This window comes from Alternaria alternata (genome assembly GCF_001642055.1).
Source record: "Alternaria alternata strain SRC1lrK2f unplaced genomic scaffold CC77scaffold_26, whole genome shotgun sequence".
Lineage (NCBI taxonomy): Eukaryota > Fungi > Ascomycota > Dothideomycetes > Pleosporales > Pleosporaceae > Alternaria > Alternaria alternata.
This window is the reverse complement of record NW_017306215.1, coordinates 85,350-107,217: the sequence shown is the minus strand read 5'-3', so window position 1 is coordinate 107,217 and position 21,868 is coordinate 85,350. Positions and strand designations below refer to the sequence as shown.

Below are 21,868 nucleotides of genomic sequence, written 5' to 3'. Positions count from 1 at the left end.
ATAAGGGTAGGTTGCTGCTGTGAGACTCCAGCCCTGTCACTCAAGTGGGAATAAACGCGTTCGTATGACCCCAAAAGCGGATATGTGCATGCTGTGTAATAGACTCAACAGTGTATAGGTCATGTATGTCGTGCTCAAATGAATTCCATCCTTTGTCCGCGGTGAAGAATGCCGATGCGCAATGTCACATTGTGGTTTCGTTATTGAGCCTCTTGGCCGCTCGTGCATATAGCACATGTGATTACACATCCACTCACTTCTTGCAGGATGCTGCCTTCGCAGCTCTAGACCAGGAATGTCCAGAAGCTTGGGTAGACAAACTCATCTTCAAAGATGCGCCTGACTTGCTCCAGTACGAATGACTCTACCTTCCCAACGTTCTTGAGGACCTGTTTACCACTGCCTTGCCCTCCTATTTCGCTTTCGACTTTGATGTGCTCCAACAGCCCTCCGATCTTAGGTCGTTGCACAGGACGTGGGTTTTGACCTTGTGCGTCTGTCTGAAGACCGTTGAAACCATTCTCTCCGCCGACCAGAGCATCTGCGTCTTCCGGTGACAGGAAGCAAAAGTGTGCTCTCTTCTTGATATATGCCAAGATCGCAACACCATCGAAGGTGAGTCCGGTGATGTTCAACTTGAGAGGAATGCCGACAAAGCTTGGCATGGGGTAGTCCAAAAGGATCTCTGCAGTCAAAGACATTTTGATGTCGCCAGAGTACTGCACATGGGTCACAACCTGTATATCATCAGGGCTCTTCTCACGCATGCGGTGAGGAGATGCGGATGGTGTCCGCCCGAAGCTGTGCTGAGAGTGACTGTCATCTGATCCGGCAAAGGACTGTTTCTTCCCATCGTCCTGTTGGTGCCTGGAAGAGGGTCTTGAGCTGGGATCTGGATGGGATTGTGGCGTGAGGGTTAGCGAGTTCATGGACGCGGCGTTCCGCAGACGCATATTTGTTGGCGTACTCGGCCGGCCGTGACGGTCGTCGAGCCAATTATGCAACTGGGCGCCAGCTACAGCGGCCAGAGGCGTCGTAGCACCAGAGAGGCCTGCACTTAGAGGCAGATGGAAGTAGTTCATGTTGGAGGTGCCACCAGGGATGCCTGGAGTAAGAGCTCCATGAAAGAATGGGCTGCCTAGCTCGTGGGGAGCCAATGATGAGCGCTTGGTGGATGGTCTAGCAAGAGGTTGAAAGGGGCGTAATCTATTCTGATTGGGAGTGTTTTCCTCCAAGTCTGCTTCTCGGCCTCGTTCCCTGGAATGGCTATTCCTTGGTGAATGACTAGGTGGGTTGCTAGAATCGCGTGACTTGGCGTCATGCTCGGTGTCGTCTTCCCCCAGGTCGTCCCCTTGTTCGTCTGGATAGTCCTCATCATCTTCGTAAAAGTCCGGTAGTGGGTCGCATATGTCTTTAATCTCAATCTCCGGGGGTACGCTGCCGAAGTCGAAGGAATGCACGTGAACTGAGCGAATGAATCGTGGCAGCGTCACCTGCTGGAACCGGTCGTGGATGAAGGCGCGTATCTTCTCTGCACGCGCGGAGCCTTCTGCACCGCCCGTGATGGTGTCCCAGTTGATGTCAATCGACATGGCTGGAGATTGATGGTTGGGGCTGACGAAAGAAAGTCGCGGCTACCAACACCGAATGAGGAAGCGACCACCGCGGGCCGAGCGCACAAACGATGACGCCGAGCCGCGAACCACTTATCATCCTGACCACGAAGTCATCGCTTGCGCACCTCATTTCTTCACGAAACGTCCAAATGTGATGAGCTATTCACGTCTGCATTAGAACCCTGCCTTCCGTGTAGCCCCGTGCCGACTAGACTCAACGATGGGTAGTGAGACCCGCTCGCGGTGGTGTACCAAGTTAGTACAGGTATGACTTAACTCGAAAGCAGGTCGTCTAATTGATGACCCGAAAGGAGCCGCTCTGCGTTTCTGCACGTGCTATTACAAGCGCCTCTGTGCCGCAGATCGCCCATGTGATGTTTCGAGGAAACAAGAGCAAGGGATGGTGCGGTAGTTGCAGGGGTCCGCACCGGTAGGCGTCTTGCCTCTGCCTGGGGTAACAAATGAGCATGAAGATATCAACTACAGCACACCATGTTTTCAAAGACTGCCATCTAAGCTCGGTCGCACTAGCTCTTAACAGTGTGGCAAGGAAACTTGAAAGAGCCAGGGAGGGTCGATGCACAATCACACGCATGACCGAGGGCGCTGGCACTACTACCGCGTCTATGTGGCTCAGTTTTCGGTTGAACCGTCAAGGCAGTCAGGCTGAATGCCTTCTAGAAGACGCGTTACCCGGTTGGCTGCAGATGATCAGTGCGGAGCTTGACGCATATCAGGTGCCCATTTATAACAGTCTCGGTTATTTGGCGATCGGGGTACATATTGGCGCAGGCCGCGGCTTTGCTGTTGGCTACATGAAAGCGCTGCATGCACTCGGTATCAGTGTATGAAAGAGATTTGGTTATTGCCATGGTGGCTGAGTTGGGCGTGGTTAGACGAACGCATCTAAGCTTACGAGGCGTTGAACATGCCACGGCCCGTCCCTCAGCATGATCGGAGGTGTAGTAAGACGGCCATATCTCCTCGAGCGTTATACGACAACGCCCCTTGTTCCCAGGTTGAGTATTAGGCCCGGTGCACATGCTAGCATGTACTGCATGACAAGACTGGAGCTTGACTGATGGCGTCCTATCACGAGGCGTGAACGGGCGGTGCCTTGACCATGTACTCTCGTTTACCTGGTTGTTAGTGCGAGGCTGATATACAAGGGAGTCAGGCCCCAATATACATGGCGGATTGGCGGCTCGCTTGATTGGCCTGACTCGCAGAGGTGGTTCGAGAGCTACGTGAACTGTGATTGATGGCATCGCGGAGGCCGTAAGCCCAGGGCGATTGGCGAAAAACGGCATTGCATATGGGTCCTCATGCGTGATACTGTACCGCAGATCAGCGCAGATTGATTGGCCATGGGAATGGTCTTGTTCGGCGCGGAGGTCGCGCAATACAACAATGAGCTCAACGGATGAATTATGGTGATCCGAGAGGGGACGACATGTCCGTCTCGGGTGCGTAGAGATTGATTGACTCGCTCGTATACTGGACATTGTCCCTCATGCCAACGTTGCGAAGCGCTAGAGACGGCAGACAGAAATATAGTGATAGCAATGACAAGATAAGAAGAGAGAAGGCATGTGGTTCGCCGTCGGCGCATTGCGCGACATGATTAGGAGAACGTGGTATCCATGTAGTAAGTAAGAAAATGTCTCGCAACGCGGGCCTGTATCCAAAACGCCGGACGTGCAGTGCCCAAGGTCCAATTAAGACGCAATGCCCAAGAAGGCCAATACTTTTTGAAATCCGTGACGCCATGAAATGCAGGCTTGGGGCCAGAGGCTCAATGGGGAGCTGGTGGTGTGTATCAGGGCCATAAGTCGCGCAATGGGGAGCTGCGAGGAAGGAGCGGCTCAGTGCGGCGGACTGGCCATGATGATGGGGTATCGTGCGAAGAAGTTCACGGTGGTACACTGCAGAGGCGGGGTGTTAGACACGTGTGACGCGTAGGGTTTGGGGAGTGTCGGGCGCACCTGTCTCAATGGTCGCATCTATCACACTTCTCGTCGTGCTTGACGGTCTTGGTGTTGCAGACGCCGCAGGGAGCTGTTCTCGACGTCGCGCATGGGGCCTTCTCGGCGATTTCGTGGCCGCAGCCATATTTGTGTACGACCTTGGTGCACATGTTTGGCGGGGGTGGGCGAACGGGCAGCGGGCAACGCGCGGTTTAGGGTCGTACGGCGGGGGTATCGCCTTCTGCAACGGCGTGGGAGACGAGGAAGGCGGGGTGGCAGCTGTGACGCGCTGATTGGCTGCTGGACGGGGAGCTCTTTCTTCTTGCAGGTGAGGGCGAGACTGCCGTGCGGAGCGCAGCTCAACGTGCTCGCGGGGAAGGAGGAGCAAGAGGGTGTGGTGGAGGAGCACGAGCAAAAACAAGTCAAGTCAGGAATAAACAAGGACGGTGAGAAGATAGAGATGGGCGGCCGGCGGCGGGAGCAAAGCTTCTTTCTTGTTGGCGGTGGGAGGGTGCCGGACTGATGGTCGACGAGGAGACGGCAAGGGCAGCAGCAGCAAGTGCGAGCTTGTACTTGGTGGAGAGGTGGAGTGTGAGGAATTGGTCGGAGCGTCCAAAAGGGATACAGCGGGCAGCGTGGAGAGTTTTATAACTTCGACATTGCAGCGAGCCAGCCTGACGGTACGCTCCAAAGCTGTTAGATTACCTTCGCTCCCGTTTGCAACAGGACGCGACAGTCTTGTACAGCCGTTGGCTCCGTGCGGAAAGGCAAGCACATACATACGCGGAGCTACTAGCCTCGACGCCTAGCTGCAGCCAGCAAGCCAGCATCGCATCAGCCAGGGTGATCCCGCCTCCTGGCCAGCGCCAGTGCTGTGACCAACACGCCGTGAATGGCCCAATCGCCGTGCCTGGACACCCGACGACCGTTTCTCTCCTCCTTCACCTGCCCAGGGTCTGCCCACTGCGGAGGCTGCCCGGCACTTTGCGAGGCCCAGGAAACACCCGCTGCGCCAGCTCCAGCTCTTGCCCATTTCATTTCAAATCAACTGCACAAACAAAATAGATCTAGCTGAGGGGCGCCGGAAGAGCGCCCGACGCATCAGACCACAGGGCTGATTCCACCGTCTGTGTCTGCGTCTTACTCGTACCGTACCACACCTGCTGTTGATAGACGTTGACCTCCACTACTGCAACCCTCCGTCCGTTACATGGCGAGCTGCAACATCATGCCAGACGGCTAACGGCATCTCCAACTCATCCTTTGTCGGCGACCAGAGTTGCGACTCTGTTTGCACTTCCTGCCTGACTCAAGCCTCGACTCAAGCACTGTGGTCAATAATCATCACGCGTACCCTGTCCGGACGACCGACGAGATGATCACACCCTTGTTCCTATCGCGACCGCACACCATTGGCACATGGCACCCTTGTGAATTCAATTGACAGACATAAAAACACCAATGCCCCTACTTGTCATGCGCTGTCGATTCCAATGCGGTGGACAGCACGGGTGGAACATTGGAAGCAACAATAAGGGCCGTCCTTGCATAACGTCAACGCAACTCAATGACAGCTACCTCGGGGCGAGGTCAAGTGAAGCGTCGACGCAAAGCCGACTAATGTAGCTATCGAGTCTGGTAGCCCTGTGGGCCAAATTTGGACGCAAGCTTTAGCGTTGTAATTGCGACCTCCGCCCATGATTCGAGACAGGCTGGAAACTTCCTCCCTCCAGTCGTCAACCCAATTTCGAACCCTGGAACCAAACAAACCACGGATTGCAAACACCCAACCGACTCGGAGCCCACCAAATGAGCTACCACGTCAGCGTCGGTTCAGAAGGTTGAGAGTCGAGCCGGGTTGCCGATGTGTGATTACCGACAGTCTCCACACTCCGAGGACAGTACAAAAAGTCACCTGGAGCGCAGAAGCATCATACACGACTGAACACGTCCTTTTACGGTCCGCGATCGAGATACAAGCGCTACTCGACGCATGCTGTGTAGCCTGTCAGACTGTGTTCCACAACCAGTCTTCAACGGCGGCAGGGGTAATTTTATCCGCCTTTCCCGACTCGCTCTAGCGTCACGGCCCGCTCTTACCTGATCGACTTGTGCGACCTGGAGCTCCACAGTGCAGATGCGCCGTCGGTGATCAAAAAGCAACGCGGACTGTTTCGTTTTGCGAGACGCAGGAATCAAGTCCGCGCGCCTGCAGTGTTGGCGCGCAGAAGCAACATGTGTCTTATACCTGCAACAGCCCTCCAAAGTCTGTTGCTCTCTACTACGAGCTATCGCCCGCTTGAGCAGGGCTGTGTTTCGGCACATTGATCCACGTTTGAGGCGCGGGGGTTCGCGGCTGTAAGATTAAGATGTGACTCGTCTTCCCTTTTGCGTGAGGCTTGTCCCCCATCTCCACGCGCATCACAGTAGCCTCATGTGACTGATTCGGCTATTGCTCGGCAGTGGACAACGCAATGCTGCTGATCAATGATCAACATGGTCGTCAGATCTGTACTGCACTGTGCTGCACAATGTGGTGTACTGATCAAGAACCACTGCAACATCGATTTGCGTGCCCACCGATTCACGCAAGACTCTGGCAGCATCACTTGCGGCTCGGATACTGTCAAGGTCAGCCTGGCGGTAATCTCCAGGATGCGAATCTCGGTTGCGCTTACCACACGCGAAGGCACTAGGTCAGGCCGCGCTATACCACAGTGCGCTTGTGACAGCGGCCCTATCCTTATATCCTTCCGATGACCACCAAAAAACCGTTGGCTGCTGGTCTCGCTAGCATTCCTTTGAGGTTGTCAGTTGCTAAGAGGCACAGCATGCCCCACTACGCTTGGAGGAGAGCAGTCATTATGACTAGCACCAGCGACTATGCGTCAACCTCGGTGTACGCCTGATCAACAGCTACAATTAGAACCGGGGCTGCCCCGCCTCTCGACGGACACGGTGTCTCGTCTACATTCCGCACCTTCGCGGCTACTTGTTCCTTGTCAATGAACATTTGTATTTATCTTGCATGTTGTTGAGGCTATTCCTTGTCGACTTTTCTACAAGGAGATCTGCGTCCGAGACATGGAACCAGCTGGGTCAGGCGCGTCTACACAGTGCGCTTGCATAGCGACATGGCGTGAGAACAATACAGTTGCAGATGCGGCTAGCCTGCTGCTCTGCAAGAGGCGTATCAACGGATAGCGGTATTTACCGGAAACCAAGCACGAAAGCTCATTGCAGCCTTGCAGGGCCGTACGGATGCCGCACAAATGCTGCGCATTCGCATCCGCACTTTGAAAGGTTTGTACAAGCAAAACCAATAAAGCTAAAGCTTCAGGGGCTGGCAGCGGATGATCGATGCCCTGAACGGCGCCCAACGGAGTTTGTGCATATATGCTCGCGCAACGACGATGCCAACAGCACCAGACTTGTATCGAAAATCTTCGCGTCTTCAGCTAGCGCATTGATGCCATGATAAATGATTTGACTGTTCGGAGTTATGAGTGCGATGATCAAGCTAAAGCTACTAGTGCACACGACGTTCAGTGCCAAAACGCCCTCAAGACACTTTTTCCGCCGTTTGACAATCTCGACCTTTGCGGAAGCCACGGACTGCGGAGAGTTTAGATATAGCTGCAAGGTACAGATGACAAGCGCAACGCCTGTCGATCATCAGCCAAGGCATTACGGTCAAGGTGAAGGAGCAGGCAATGCCAACCAGATGCAATATGTACAGACGATCCATTGGCAGAAGGATGATCCGGACCGCCACGGCACTTGACGGATACTAGCTACGCCGAAACTATCTTCTACAAATCCGCGAAACACCATCGGCAGATATTTCAGATCAGCGTGAACTCGTCGTCACTCTGAAATAAGCCAATCGCGTCCACACTGTACTGACGTGGGCTAGCTGGCTGTATTGCGAAGCACGCTATCGACGCTTCGCAAACCGCTGGTCTGTTGTGCGAAAAAGTAACCCCGACATTAGCGTAGAGCGGCTTACCTCAATTGCATGAAACGATGAAACTGTCATGTGAAATTTGGTTCAGGAAAAGTTCCGGAGGTTGTGGGTGGCGTACTATTAAAGTAGACGCGATGTAGTTCGGCGTTTGCGGCCATGTAGGGGAACGGTGTGTGACGGTTGGCGTCTGGGTCTCGTGCTTGAGGAAACGGTTATCGTGGCGTTTCAGCATCAATGGGAGTAGATAGCGAGGTCCAGTAGAGTTCATCGGAACACATGCGATAGGGCTTGGGCTCAAAGAGCGAGAGCGAAAACGAACGCTAAAATTCACACGGTTGGTTAGCTCAACGAAGCCTGAAAAGCAGCCCCCTTCGCCCTGGATATCTTGTGCAACCCTCTCACATATGATTGCCTTCGCCTCCGGAGATGTCGTCTTTGCCCTGGACATGCTGGTGATCACTTCTGGTGGGGACAGTGCGGGGCGTCCACACGTGGACTTTGCAACGGTTTTCCTTCTCTGACGTCACAGCATGATATTCCCGAGCAGCGGCACTTGAGCATTTGCTTACGACCTGTTCTCGATTCGCCGGGAACGGGCCTAGCAGCGACGTTTTGAGACAAGGTTCAAGGAGAGGCTATCCATTTCTCAGCATGGCATTCTCGAATTGCTCGGGCCAGCTGCCGGGTACATGGCAAAGTTGAGTCTCGCGTGGCATATCGGCGGGGCTCGGCAGTCGATGCAGACGTACAAATCACGATGATCGAACATCATCTGCTTTGCCATTGGCTGTCTTGCACGAACTCCACTTCCAAGCGCGTCGCAAACACGCAGCCAGAGTCCTGATGGAGCTGTGTGGTAGAAGCATTAGGCAACTCAAAGCCGAACTGCAGCGAGCACACGTCGTTATGACGTCGAAAAGTAAACAGATTCTCGCCCACGGTTGCGATACAAAGACGAGCGCGCCGCGCACAGCGAATGCCCTCCACATCGATTGACATCGCCAATCGTCTCAATCTTTACACATAATCGACAACATGGCGTCCGAAATGCTAGGCAACGCTGCGGAAAAAGCAAAGGGCCTTGTCGGTGAGAAGACCGGCAAGATGGCTCAGCTTGCAGCTGTTACCAAAGACGTTCACGACGACAAGTGGCGCATCACCACCGATGCTGGTGTTAAGCAGAGCAACACTGATGACTGGCTGTCGGTGGCGACAGACAACCAGCAAGGTCCCTCGCTGCTGGAGGATCACGCCGCTCGCGAGAAGGTAAGCACGCTATTCTTCGCAACGCAACACCAGGGCCTGACAATCTTAGATCCACCGCTTCGACCACGAGCGCATTCCCGAGCGTGTTGTCCACGCCCGTGGCTCCGGTGCTTTTGGAAAGTTCAAACTCTTCGAGTCCGCTGAAGACGTCACATCGGCTGGCATTCTTACCGACACATCGCGCGAGACCCCCGTCTTCCTACGATTCTCAACTGTACTGGGTAGCCGTGGATCGGCAGACACTGTCCGTGATGTCCGCGGTTTCGCCGTCAAGTTCTACACGGAAGAGGGTAACTGGGACATTGTTGGAAACAACATTCCCGTCTTCTTCATCCAGGACTCTATGAAATTCGTAAGCAATGGCCCTGTGCGAACCTCATTCCCATATGTGAGATACTGACTTATTCAGCCCGATGTTATTCACGCCGGAAAGCCGGAGCCTGACTGCGAGGTCCCGCAAGCACAGTCCGCTCACAACAACTTCTGGGACTTCCAGTACATGCACCCAGAGGCTACGCACATGTTCATGTGGGCCATGTCCGACCGCACCATTCCCCGCTCATACCGTATGATGCAAGGTTTCGGTGTCAACACCTACACACTCATCAACGCCAAGGGCGAGAGGAGCTTTGTCAAGTTCCACTTCACCCCCCAACTCGGTGTCCACAGCTTCGTCTGGGACGAGGCTCTCAAGATTGCTGGCCAAGACCCCGACTTCCATCGCAAGGACTTGTGGATGGCTATCGACAGTGGCGCGTACCCCAAGTGGAACTTCGGTATCCAAGTCCTCCCAGAATCAAAGGAGCACGACTTCGATTTCGACATCTTGGATGCCACCAAGGTCTGGCCTGAGGAGCTTGTCCCCATCCGGTACATTGGTGAGCTCGAGCTGAACCAGAACCCCGACGAGTTCTTCACCCAAACAGAGCAAGTCGCCTTCTGCACAAGCCACATCGTCCCTGGTATCGGCTTCAGCAACGACCCTCTTCTGCAAGGACGCAACTTCTCATACCAGGACACCCAACTCTCACGTCTGGGTATCAACTGGGAAGAGCTGCCAATTAACAAGCCTGTCTGCCCCGTCATGAACTTCAACCGTGATGGTGCCATGCGCCATACTATCACCAAGGGCAAGGTCAACTACTGGCCTAACCGTTTCCAGACTGTTCCTCCTGCTACAGAAAAGGAGGGCGCCTACATCGATTACCCTGAGAAGACTGCCGGAATCAAGGCCCGCATGAAGACCAGCAAGTTCAGGGAGCACAAGAACCAGGCTGAGCTTTTCTACAACTCCATGTCAGAGAACGAGAAGATGCACATGAAGGACGCTTTCGCCTTCGAGCTTGACCACTGTGACGACCCCGTCGTCTACAAGCGTCTCTGTGAGCGTCTCTGTGAGATCGATCTTGAGCTCGCTCAGAGTGTTGCGGAGATGGTTGGCAGCGATGTGCCAACTGAGCAGACTCGCCCCAAGCACAACAAGAAGGCCAAGGGTCTCTCCCAGATGGACTTCATGCCTGAGAAGCCTACCATTGCTACCCGCATGGTTGCTATCCTTATCGCCGATGGTTACGACAAGGTCGCTTACAACGGCATCAAGGCTGCGCTCACTGCTGCCGGCGCCCTTCCCTTCACCATTTCACCCAGGAGAAACAAGATCTACGCCGATGGTGAGGACAAGAGTGGCTCCGGTGTCGTAGCAGACCACCACCTTGAGGGCCAACGCTCCACCATGTACGACAGTGTTTTCGTTCCTGGTGGTGCCAAGTCAGTCGAGACCCTCCGCAAGAACGGTCGCGCCGTTCACTGGATCCGCGAGGCTTTCGGTCACTTGAAGGCTATTGGCGGCACCGGCGAGGCCGTCTCCTTCATCAAGCAGGCCGTCGAACTCCCCGGTATGGAGTTCTCGGCCGCCGCTGATGTTGTCAACAGCTACGGTGTTGTCACTGCTGGTCAGGTTCACGCCGATAGCTTCAAGGAGGCTGTCAACATGGCCAAGGAGGCTAAGGACTTCACCAGCGCGTACTTGTACAGCATCTCACAGCACAAGAACTTTGAGCGTGAGAGCGCTGGGCTTAGCCAGATGGTTGCTTTCTAAGCGCGCGGGTTTGACGAAGAACGGTAATGATGAGATACCTTTTTACTTTCCGAGAACGTAGATAGATACGAAATGATACCACATGAATAGCTTTTACTCATATATTCTCGATTCAACTTTTTCCACTCAGCCCCGAGTATTGATGATGGTGGTGCGAAGATAAGAGCTCGTTCAGGAAATATGTCGCCCCCTTCACCACTGTCGTTTGGCAGTTTTCTTTTCCATTTGTTTGTCTTTGTGCTACTCAGTACGCCAAACATACCGCTGATTCTCCGATCGCTTTTGTGCGACAGCGAAATATGCAGTTACCAGCTGTCCACCCATGACCTTCTGCCCATGTCTTATACAAAACCTGTATCCCTTGTAGTTTTGACCATCACGATACTTATCAATACAAGTCCTACAGGCATACTCTGTACCATCAGCATTATGCGTGGCTTGACCGTCATAGCGCTGGTTTATGCAAACGACGGTATTGCTGGCTAGTCGACCACGGGTGATGTACATTTCAATCAGTTTTTGAACGGCAGCTTGAATATCTGTGTCGATCAACATGAGGGGAATGTTGATGTTTCCGTGGAAGAAGTAGATGGGTGCTCCGGAAGGGGCGATGAGGGTTTGGCTTGTGCTAGTGGTTGCTGTGGGCACTTTGGGGATTACAGGAAGTGCGGTGGTGTCTGGTGCGGGATCATTCGTGCTTTCGTCTTCGTCTTCTTCTTCGCCTTCATCTTCGTTCTCCGTTTGTCTGTCTTCTGTGTTCATACGGATTGGTAGTGGGATAGCATTTTCTTTGTCCTCGTCAGAATCTTCGTCCTCGGCATCACCATCGTCAGCAACCGCTCGATCTGCTCGTTCTTGTCTCTCGCGGTCTGCTTTTTCATCTATAAGTGCTTGGCATATTTTCCAGTCCTCATCATCTTGATAATCAAGGGGACGTGGGTTTTGCCTGAAATTTGCCAGTAGTTCTTCTCGTTTTTGGCCCATGGAAAATTAGTTAGAGACTGGCTGGATTGTCCAGATATCGACGTAGCAGAGGGCGAAAAAAACATCTGTCTCTACTACAAGTATTATATATGTCTAGAAATAGGTGATTGCTCCATCACGCAAATATATCGTGTCTTGTGGGTTCGTCCATATTGTTTGCTTCGAGTGGATGTTCGATCTAGTTAAACATGTTATTCTCCCAAACCTCTTGAGTGTTCCCGACAGCCATGCCGATGTTGTTCCCACCTACTACATGAGTCTGATTACTATTGACGGTCCATATGATGTAGACAATGACGTAATTGTCCGTGTGAGACTGGTCTACGCAAAATGTAAGTTGGCTACTTTACTGATCACTTCATCGCTCTTTCCAAGGTTTGATACAGAGGTCCGCATCAAGCAGACTCATCCGTGGTATTCTCGCTAGAGCAGATATCTGCCTAGGTATGCGACACAAACAAAGTCTTCAAGGTGCTAATGAGTAGTCTGTCGTTAATATATAAGCTAAGACTGACTCAGCCATGGGAGATATGGGGATGGAGGTGGAGTTCGCGTTCTCCGTAACTTGCTTGCTGCAGCTCAGCCACATGCCCCACTTCGCACTGCCGACGCTAGCCTGTTTCGTGCGGCTGCGCCCTTCTGAGAGGAAAGGGCGATACAGGAAATTAGCGCTTACGAACATCCGAAAGACGTTTCTTTTCACCCACATTGGAAGAGACCTACGCAACGACAGCGAACGTCGCGAAAGTAGAGTACCTCCTTCCAAGGCCAGATAGCTCATTCGGCAAGGTGAAGCGACAGGGCCAACTTGATATTCTGGCAAGCAGCGTAGGTTTCTCCACAGTCGCATCTCGAACGACCGGCTTGGCGAAGTCGTAAAGTTACCGCAATTCCCCACTATTCGTCTCACCGGTTGCCTAAACCTTGGATCTCCATCGCCCTTCCCTGAAGCTGAAGGGCTGCATGAATGACTCCGAACTCCATCGCGAAACTCGTGGGCGCAGCGCCCTTTGATCTAAAATACCGAGCAACAGGCCTCAGGCTCCTAGACACTCATTCTCCATCATACTCGCTCATTCCTTGGAGCTTGTGATTGCTAACCGTCTACCACGACGAAAGCAAGACGCCGTATCCAACGACAACGCCCTCTGACAAATAACATAGTCATGGACCATCAGGGCGCAGGTTTCGCCTTTGACACGACGAACATGGACTTCAGCAACATGTTCGCGACGCCGCAACAACAGACGTTTACGCCAGCGGATAATACTTCTGGCTTCTTCTTCGCTGACGAGGGTATCGATACTACCGCATCATCTTTCATTGATCCGACCATATTCGATAACACCCCTCAGCAGAGCACATTTGACATGCAACATAGTCTTGTAAGCTTCTTGTTGGGCTCGCCGTATTGCATACGTGCTAATAGTGTGGCAGACCTTGGATGACACCTCGGCGACCCCAGCATGGAATACGCAGCTCACTCCTGATATGCAACTCCAACATATCGCGAAATCATTCCCACCCACACCACTACAATCTTTTGATACCATGCCAACGCAGTTCAATACGCTTGGCAAGCGCCCACTCCAGCTTGATGTGCACGACTACCCTCAGTCGAAGCGTCACGCAAGCTTTGATTTCCCCTTGTTCCCCACACCCCCTGCGACAACCACGTCCAGCTGGAGCCTGGACCCTATCCCCTCCGTGGTAGCAGATGGGCTTCCAGATGAGGCAGCTGACGTCTGCGCGACATGGTTCAACAAGTACAATGTACTGCCAAGTGACAGGCATATCGACTCTTTAAGCCAGCTCACTGGTGAGCCAGCAGATGCCATCCGAAGCTGGTTCAGTCAGCTCCTAAAGCAGGGTATGGGTGGCGGCCAGAGTGATTCAGCCTACAAGTCCCAGACAGCACTCATCCAACAAGAACAACAACAGAAGCAGCATGAATCCTTTTGGGATGACCACACATACCAGACAGAGCTTCCAGGAGCATACAATGTCTACGGAAGCGTTGCACAGCCAGCGCTTGGGGAGACGTCTTCTCCCGGCTCGTCGCCCACTCGTGACAACACCACCGTCACCGTACCAGTAGTCTCCACGCGGGGTAGCAAGAAGCGGTGCTGCCCTACCGAAGACCTTGAGTTGCTTGGTAGGGATCCTAGGAAAATTTACCAGTGCACCAGGAAGTGCGGCAAACGGTATGGCCGCAAGAACGACTGGAAGCGCAATGAAGAGGAAGGCTACCCATGTAAATCCTGGGTTTGCAGCCTGTGTACGATTGAGGGGGTCGAGAATGTCAAGCCATGTTATCGAAAGTACCACTTTGTCCAGCATTTCCGAAACATCCACCCCGAGATGAACCCTGAAGACTTCGACGATGCCAGTATAGTGATCTCCGAAACCGAATTCCCTCGTAGATGCGGATTTTGCCGACATCGCTTCGAATCCAGACAAGAACGTATAGATCACATCGCCGATCACTTCAAACAGGGCAAGTGCATGCTTGACTGGCGGGATGAGGAAGACAACGACAGCAACGATTCTGCGGACGATGACAATGACGACGGCCCAAGCGATGACGGCTTCGGTGGCAAACCTTCTCCTCAACCACCATTCGATCCACGTGGTGGTAGTGGCTCCAAATACTCTGGCAGCGGCGGCAGCGGTAGCGGTTCTACCGGCCCACCATCCTGCGGCGGATTCTTCCAATTCCAGCTCTCACAACTTGGTGAGAGCCAGTCGGATTGTGCGGACCAACATACCAAACCCACTATACTTTCGCCGAACATCTCTCAGTCATCGACCTCACTACATGAGTCGAACAAGTCGGGCTCGCGCAGTGTGTCGACTGTTGCGGGCTCCCTGCGAGATGGCCGCATCAGAGCAGAGGAAGATGACGAGAGCGCTCTGGCCGGAGATGATGTCGCCCAACCCATAAAGAAGGAGCTTCCGATCTCATCCATGGATGATAGGACAGACAGTATTTTGTTGGAGCATCCGCACTGGAAGCACTCTAGAGCCGATATAGCTGCTAGTACTGGGCGTTCGTCGTCAGCATCTCCTGCCCACATAGTAAATGGAGAAGTCATGACTCCTGACATATCGCTCGACACGGGTACGACGATCGCCATACAAGACAACTTGTTGCAGAGAGCAACGAGTATTGGACGACCTCCTCTGTCATCCACGATGTCCCTCGCTGCCACCGGAGATCAAGAACGCACGACACACGACGAATCCCTGGACAAGTATACAACGACATCCACGCAGAACATTTTGACGGTTGGACACTCCAGAGGAACAATACAAGCTAGGAACGCGACCTTCCTTAGTGTCAAGCTGCTTGGCTCAGGAGGCTTCAGTACAGTCGACGAAGTCGTGCATCAACAAACGGGATTACACGTCAGTCGCAAGACACTCAAGAATCGTAACCAGACAGTGATCGAGGAGCTCAAGAAGGAAGTAAGCGTTCTTCAGAAGTTACGCCACCCTCATATCATTCGCATCATCGGGACCTACTCACGGGGCGACAAGATGTCCATGTTGCTCTCACCCGTTGCCGATACAACACTTGCAGTATGGCTCGAGCGATCAGCGGCGCAAAAGCCTGCCAATCTCTCAGAGACTATCGTCAGAATGTTTGGCTGTCTCGCATCGTCAGTAAGACATCTTCACGAGCAGCAAGTCAGGCACATGGACATCAAGCCTCAGAACATCTTGATCGTCGAAGGTGAACAAGAGTTCCCTCACGTTATACTCAGCGACTTCGGTGTCAGCTCCTCAGAAGAGATGAGTGATGACCAATACAAGCCGCTAACACGCCAATACATCGCACCTGAGGTATCCTCGGGCATTTCCCGCAAGAAGGCTGCTGATATCTGGAGTCTTGGTTGTGTCTTCGCGGAGATGGCATCCGTTCCGTTTAGTCAAGACAACATGGGATGGTTAGCCTTCCGCAAGGCTTTTAGTGGTCGTACTGGCAAGCACTATTGGCAGGATGTATCCGGTATACAAGATCAGCTCGCTGGGTTCCTTGCCGAGGCAAAGACCACGACCGAGCATACAGTGATTTGCACGCTTCAGAGCATGCTGAATGCTGACCCAGATGCACGACCAGATGCAGGAGCGTTGACTATGATCTTCACTCCGGCACCATGCTGTCTCACCTGGCCCAACGACAAGGCGACGTTCCCTGGCCCACAAGAAGAGCTTGATGGAGTAGACATGCTCAATCACCACGGCGATATCGATACCTACGACCATCCTCATCTTCACGGAACGAACGCCACAGAATCAAAAGCCAGCCTTGCGAATGCAAAGACTTGGCTAAGCGAATGTTCATGCACGCACGAAGCTTGTCGCCACATAGTCACACGCGATGCCAGCTCCCTACCCACACGTCTGATCGAGATCCTTTCGAATGGCCAAGATGGCACAATCCGCGCGAAGGTTGTTCAGACTGACAGTATCGAATCCTCTGCCGACAAGATAGAGTACGTGGCATTGAGTCACGTCTGGAGTCACATACAGCCACTACTCTCGAGCGATACACTATCGAGCATGCAGACTGAATTGCCACTACAAACACTTCCGATTGCGATCGCGAAGGCAATTGCGGCAGCGCATGACTTGGGCTATAAGTATTGTTGGCTAGATTCACTCTGTGTCATACAAGACTCGGAAGAAGACAAGGAACGCGAATGCATAAGCATGGCGTCTACCTTCCGCAATGCGACACTGACAGTCGTACTTGACCATTCAGAAGACCCGGACCACAACTTCAATGATGAAGCTATTGTCGAAGGCACGAGCGACAAGACCTATCTTGCGTCCTTACTCGGTTCAAGTACAAGCCAGAGTCCGACGTCAGGTCGACTACCTGCTTCTGCTCTGCTACCAGCTGGCATCCTGAATACGCCAAACTTTGGTTGGGATACACGTGCGTGGGCGCTACAAGACCGCCTCCTCAGTCGACGCTTCCTCCATTTGGGCGAACAGTTGTACTGGGAGTGCAACACCCTCAAGGCATCCGAAACTTTCCCTCGCGGTCTCTCAGCACTCGTCTGGGAGAAGATTCATACTGAATCTAGCAAAGACATGCAACCTGGCCTGATGGCCACTGCTAAGAACGACAAGAGCAAATGTCGTAACGATGCCCAACTCATGCTGAACATTGACCCCGTGTCCATCTCTATCACGACGCCAGGAAAGATTTGCTACGACAAAGACTATTTGGATATCCGGGAAGCTCACACTTCCGACGCTGTTTGCGCCAGGTCTTTTGGGAGTACAACGGAACCGCAACGCACACTTCCGTCGGCGAATTGTTTACGTCACAGCCAATGGCTGAGGAAACAAGGCGATGATATCGGGCAAGGGACAGAAACCGTACAAGCTACGTTGAAAGTCAACTTGACTCAAATGTCCGATCTGAAAGGCGATTTTTATCCTCCCTGTCGGAGGAGTGGAAGTCGTAGACTCAACAAAGCTTGCTTCCAGTCAAAGACACTTCCTGGACGGAACCCAGGCGGCGGTAATGGCAACGATGAAGGAGTGGAAGGAAATCTCATCGAGAAGTATGGGAGTGACGCAAATGCAAATGGGAATGGGATGGACTAGTTGGTGCGCTTCGTGGTAAGAAGCCGCTTTTCTTACTCGGTTATTGAGTTGAAGAACCTTCGTCTTTTCCCAGGGCGCTTTAGGAGTATTTCTTTTAGTTTACAACGAACTTTACGATTGTTATTTCATAATCAAGAATCAACATGTTGGATTCGACTATCTTGTCTTATACGCCATACCAAGTGAGCCTTCATGCCGAGCGGCTGAAGCAGTGATACAACTGTCTGAAGGTGCTACTCGTACATACTACTGTAGTAACCTTCCACAACAACCTTGACCTCTCAAGCCTCCGGCCTGACCCTCCCCCTCCTCTCCCTCATGCTCTCCACTCTCCTCCTATCCTCCTCAAACTTCCTCTTCAATGCACCCTCAGCCTCCTTCCTGCGCTCCCGATTCTGGAAGCGATAGAAGTCATCGGTGGCCCTATGATTCCTCTTCCTCTCATCCAACTCTGCTTTCTTCTTCTCTGCGTCTTCGATCCTTGCAGGCCCGACACGTCCGCCTCGCGTAACCGTCATGAAGCCATCTTCGTCAGGAACAGAGCGGGATGTTTTGCGGAGGCGATTCCTGGATGTTTCTAGGGCGTTGAACTGTGTGAGGTATGCGTTGAGGGAGGCTTGTAGTACGGAAGGGGTGGGGTAGAGGAGTGTGTTGTGTGATTTGTAGCCTATTGATTGTGAAATTAGCATGGCATTCATGCAAACCTAGCATGCCGAGTAAAGATATATAACAAGACTTACGCTCGACGCCCAACCCTTCACCTCCTTTCCACGCAATACTCTTGCCCTCTTTAACAGCTCTTGCCACCTCCTTGAGCGCTCCCCTTGCACTCTTCTTGTCCACAAAAACAACGACGGCGCCACTCCCACTCTTCCTCACCTCAGTATTCCATAATCGCGGTAGTGCACTCTCGGCGTCTTCCACAACACCCTCTGCAATCACAGCCGCGTCGTCCATCCTCTTTCTCTTCTTCCCCCTCTTGTCACCTCCAGCGACATCGTCTTCGTTCGCAGTTGCAGATTTCTCAGTATTCCTCCACCGCTTATGCATTGGTTGCGCAGGAACACTCGCGTCAAATTCCACGCGTTCGACCATGCTGCCGCCTAATTGTCCTTGGAATAGCGCGCGTATGCTGCGCTCGTCGGCATCTATGGGTATGTTTGCGATGAAGAGACTGCGCTCATCGTCTGCGGTGGGAAGGCTGGGCGAGTGCGGTTTGATGTACACATAGTGTTTTGCGGAGTTTGAGGTAGCTGGTAGGCCGGAGAGGGTGGGTAGTGTGAGGGGGAGGACGGTGAAGTCTGCGATTGTTTTGGGTGGAGCTTTGGACTTCTTGGGCGCGGGGGACGCTGAGGGTGCCATGATGGCTTTGGCTCGTGGGTTGATTGCGACGGACAGCGCTGTGTGCTTGAGCAAGTCTCGCTTGGTACTTCTCCGAATGGACACGATCTGATACTCTACACAGGTCTAGGTCTGAGCGCGGTATCTTAGGGAGCACTATTGCGGGAATCCGACATAGAATTGTTGGTGTGGAAGTTTTCGCATGTGCCCGCGCAAGTCGAGCTCGTGGTGGAATTCCGGTCACGAAATTTTGGCAGGGATGTCACGGCCACGTTAGCGTCGCACGCCGCCCAGAGAGTAGCCATGGACCGTAGTGTGACACAGGTAAACATTTAGAAACGTACTCTCTTCAGATTATGAGGTGATATTGATCTACGGTCGCTGTCGCTATATGGGCTAATGCATTGCTCAACGAACATAGCACTAAATACATACAAATGCTGAAGGACCATACGCGAGCGAGGCAGATAAAGCAATAATGTGGATATCAATGGGAATCATAAGTCGTAACGACGGTGAGAGTTCATCTCCAATGAAAATGTACTGATCGACCGAGTATGCTTGCGTTTTAGCCAAGTCGAATAAGCAAGTGGCGAGACGCAACAACCATGCGCTTGACATCGCAACGCCATCTTGTACGCGTAGTCTAGAGTGTTGTAGTCAGGGATGATGCTATTATCCCAGTCGATTATTGTCGCAGTAAGGAGCGGTGTGAAGAGAGGTGCAAGAGTTCCATAATAGCCAGTCTGGGCGCTCAGTTGAAACCGCCTGGAATGCTCTTCATCGGAGACTCCGGAAGTGAGTGGTAAGCATCATCCTTCTTCTCGTCATCAGGCGAAGGCTCATGCGAGTACTTTGGCTTGAGTCTGTTGCCGATCTGCTCCAGTCTGTTGTCCTCTACAGAAGACAAAGAAGAGGTCGAGTCACCGCGCATAAGCGAGGGGGTGGATTCCGGGCTATGCTTGGGTTTGGTCGGGGAGGGCACAGGGGATGCACCCTGGGTAGTGCTCAGCGACCCGTCCGAGTTTGTTGAGACACGGTTGCGGAAGGGGTTCCTGACAGGCAGGGCTGGAGCGACTGGTTTGGCAACTTGAACAACGCGTGCGTGGATGGCTTGCGGAGCAGCCGCCTGGTGAACCTCATAAACGACTGGCTCATCCTCAAACTCGTCATCCTCATCGTCACTGCTGTCGTCGTCCTCAACCACTTCAGTAGCTGTTGAGTTGCGAGGAGAGCCGGTCGACTTTGAGTCAACAGCGCTATCAGTCTTCTTTGCAGCTGTGGGTGTTGCCTCTTCAATCTGCCTCTCGACACTCTTGGCTCGTGGCGGAGTGGCTTGCTCGACTCTAGTTTCGGGTACTTCTGCTATGGGAGGCGTGGGTAGACGTGCGATACTTGTTCGTGGCGGTAGTGTAGGGGGCGTCTTCCTGACGGTCGGCGGGGGTGGCGGTAGATCGTCAGTCTGTGTGCTCATATCGGCCGTTGGTGTCCGGGGCTCGAGCACGCCACTGATGGTGCTTGTTCGCCAACTTGAGCGTCGACTGCCGGCAAAGCTTGACCGATCCGTGCTTCTCCGGAATGTGGAGTTCCTGAAAGTGTTGTAAATCGGACTTGTTGGGCTCGGCTTGAATTCAAACTGCTCGCTTGTCGGCCGACTGTGTGTGCCTGCCTCCCTGATTTCTAGACCGGCTTCTTGTAGTGCCAGGACGCCATAGGGATCGGGATCGACGGCGTCTGGGATACCAAAAGTCTTGTCTTCGGGGCCTGTAACCTCAAAGTCTCCTGGTGTTGCCTCGTCTGGTATCAGAGACTCATCCACGTCGGTGTCGCCCTGAGCTGACTTGAGTGTTTCCATGAGCCTCCTTATCTCATAAGGTGGATGCCGTACGTTTCCAGCCAATATGTCTTTGACTCCTATGCGTTCGCCGTAGAAGCGCTCGTTCTCGTCCGTTCGCTCGATTATGATGGTTCCGTCTAGCTGGAGACCAGCATAGAAGCCCCGCGATTTGATATATGTGAACAGTGGTGATTGACGCTTGTGGAGCTCCGTGTCGAGTATGCCACCGACACCGGCTGGGCCTGCGACTGCGCTGATTTCTCCTCCCAGAGTACAGCGGATGGACTGGAAAGCCTCCATTGCCTTGTCGGAGTTGATGACGATAACACAGTCGTAGATGTCCACGCCAACAAGGAAGCCTACGCCAACAGTGTGCATCATAATGCCAGAGGGTGGTGACCATGTTCCGTCTGCCTTGCGCGCAACCAATACGCCAGCTCCGCCTGATCCGGAGACCCAGAGGCCGCTGCGCATGGTTGTGAAGATGCAGAGACCTTTGGCATTCTTGATTACCTTGGAGGGTATCTTCTTGAGGACTCGTTGCTTGCCCTTGGGGACATCGGTGGTAATGGGCCGGTCTTCTTCTTGGTAGAATCCATCCTCTGTGACTGTGTTAGCGGTTGGCGGTGGGTATCGGGAATCGACATACTGCAGAAGCTTTTGAGGATCCTCGCAGCCTTGTCCGACTCGATGTCGAGCGTTGTAGGCCAGAAGGCTTCGGAGCCGACCTTGTTGGACAGGCGATTGACAGGCGCACCGAGCTTGTCAACCCAGTTGTAGACTTTGTCGAAGCCTTGCTTCGATTGTGTCTTGGCTGTTGACCACAGGGCCATGTTTTCGGGCTGTCGGTGTGTGCAGAAGCACTACGTCAGAGGTGGGCCAGAGTGCTATGAGTGCGGTGCCGTAGCATTACACATTAGAGATGTAGGGCATTCAAGTAGGACAACTCGTACGAAGAAAAGGCAAAGAGTAGGGTCAGCAGACGGAAGCAGCGGGAAAGGCAGTCTGGTAGGCCAGCGGGCTCCAACCGTTTTTGAGTCCCACTGTACGTCAGCTGTAGGCTAATGCTGGCGGAGGCTGGCGACGGCGCAGTCTAGCATCGGGTACCTTAATAATAACCCTGGACATGACCAAGTGGTTTGACCCCTGCCCATCACGACTCGATAG

The 21,868-nt window shown here is 53.2% G+C and overlaps 8 protein-coding genes across 8 annotated transcripts; 2 read left to right on the top strand and 6 right to left on the bottom strand.

Moving 5' to 3' along the window:
• Positions 1-68: 68 nt before the first annotated feature.
• CC77DRAFT_455455 (hypothetical protein) lies at positions 69-1,949 on the bottom strand. The gene has a single exon (XM_018531765.1). It carries the CDS (start codon positions 1,590-1,592, stop codon positions 285-287), a length of 1,308 nt encoding a protein of 435 aa, XP_018380681.1. The 5' UTR covers positions 1,593-1,949; the 3' UTR covers positions 69-284.
• Positions 1,950-2,755: 806 nt separating this feature from the next.
• Positions 2,756-3,869, bottom strand: CC77DRAFT_455843 (hypothetical protein). The gene is made up of 2 exons (XM_018531768.1): positions 3,602-3,869; positions 2,756-3,541 (listed from the first exon to the last, which is right to left on the bottom strand). The coding sequence occupies exons 1-2, from the start codon at positions 3,726-3,728 to the stop codon at positions 3,045-3,047; spliced, it is 624 nt and encodes a 207-aa protein (XP_018380680.1). The 5' UTR covers positions 3,729-3,869; the 3' UTR covers positions 2,756-3,044.
• A 3,460-nt stretch (positions 3,870-7,329) lies between these two features.
• On the bottom strand, positions 7,330-8,150 carry CC77DRAFT_456075 (hypothetical protein). Its single transcript, XM_018531770.1, has 2 exons — positions 7,593-8,150; positions 7,330-7,541 (listed from the first exon to the last, which is right to left on the bottom strand). The coding sequence occupies exon 1, from the start codon at positions 7,996-7,998 to the stop codon at positions 7,594-7,596; it is 405 nt and encodes a 134-aa protein (XP_018380679.1). The 5' UTR covers positions 7,999-8,150; the 3' UTR covers positions 7,330-7,541; position 7,593.
• A 435-nt stretch (positions 8,151-8,585) lies between these two features.
• On the top strand, positions 8,586-10,914 carry CC77DRAFT_1013212 (catalase-domain-containing protein; the record flags this gene model as incomplete). Its single annotated transcript, XM_018523817.1, has 3 exons — positions 8,586-8,816; positions 8,866-9,168; positions 9,226-10,914. The coding sequence occupies 3 exons, from the start codon at positions 8,586-8,588 to the stop codon at positions 10,912-10,914; spliced, it is 2,223 nt and encodes a 740-aa protein (XP_018380678.1).
• Positions 10,915-11,154: 240 nt separating this feature from the next.
• On the bottom strand, positions 11,155-11,898 carry CC77DRAFT_1013211 (hypothetical protein; the record flags this gene model as incomplete). Its single annotated transcript, XM_018523816.1, has 1 exon — positions 11,155-11,898. The coding sequence occupies one exon, from the start codon at positions 11,896-11,898 to the stop codon at positions 11,155-11,157; it is 744 nt and encodes a 247-aa protein (XP_018380677.1).
• A 716-nt stretch (positions 11,899-12,614) lies between these two features.
• On the top strand, positions 12,615-17,736 carry CC77DRAFT_1025018 (hypothetical protein). Its single transcript, XM_018525988.1, has 2 exons — positions 12,615-13,283; positions 13,336-17,736. Exons 1-2 carry the CDS (start codon positions 13,065-13,067, stop codon positions 17,521-17,523), a joined length of 4,407 nt encoding a protein of 1,468 aa, XP_018380676.1. The 5' UTR covers positions 12,615-13,064; the 3' UTR covers positions 17,524-17,736.
• Positions 17,737-17,804: 68 nt separating this feature from the next.
• Positions 17,805-18,885, bottom strand: CC77DRAFT_946874 (hypothetical protein; the record flags this gene model as incomplete). The annotated part of the gene is made up of 2 exons (XM_018535109.1): positions 17,805-18,190; positions 18,264-18,885. The coding sequence occupies 2 exons, from the start codon at positions 18,883-18,885 to the stop codon at positions 17,805-17,807; spliced, it is 1,008 nt and encodes a 335-aa protein (XP_018380675.1).
• Positions 18,886-19,251: 366 nt separating this feature from the next.
• CC77DRAFT_456561 (DUF500-domain-containing protein) lies at positions 19,252-21,827 on the bottom strand. The gene is made up of 4 exons (XM_018531771.1): positions 21,809-21,827; positions 21,655-21,744; positions 21,351-21,588; positions 19,252-21,303 (listed from the first exon to the last, which is right to left on the bottom strand). Exons 3-4 carry the CDS (start codon positions 21,532-21,534, stop codon positions 19,619-19,621), a joined length of 1,869 nt encoding a protein of 622 aa, XP_018380674.1. The 5' UTR covers positions 21,535-21,588; positions 21,655-21,744; positions 21,809-21,827; the 3' UTR covers positions 19,252-19,618.
• Between the last annotated feature and the right edge of the window lie 41 nt (positions 21,828-21,868).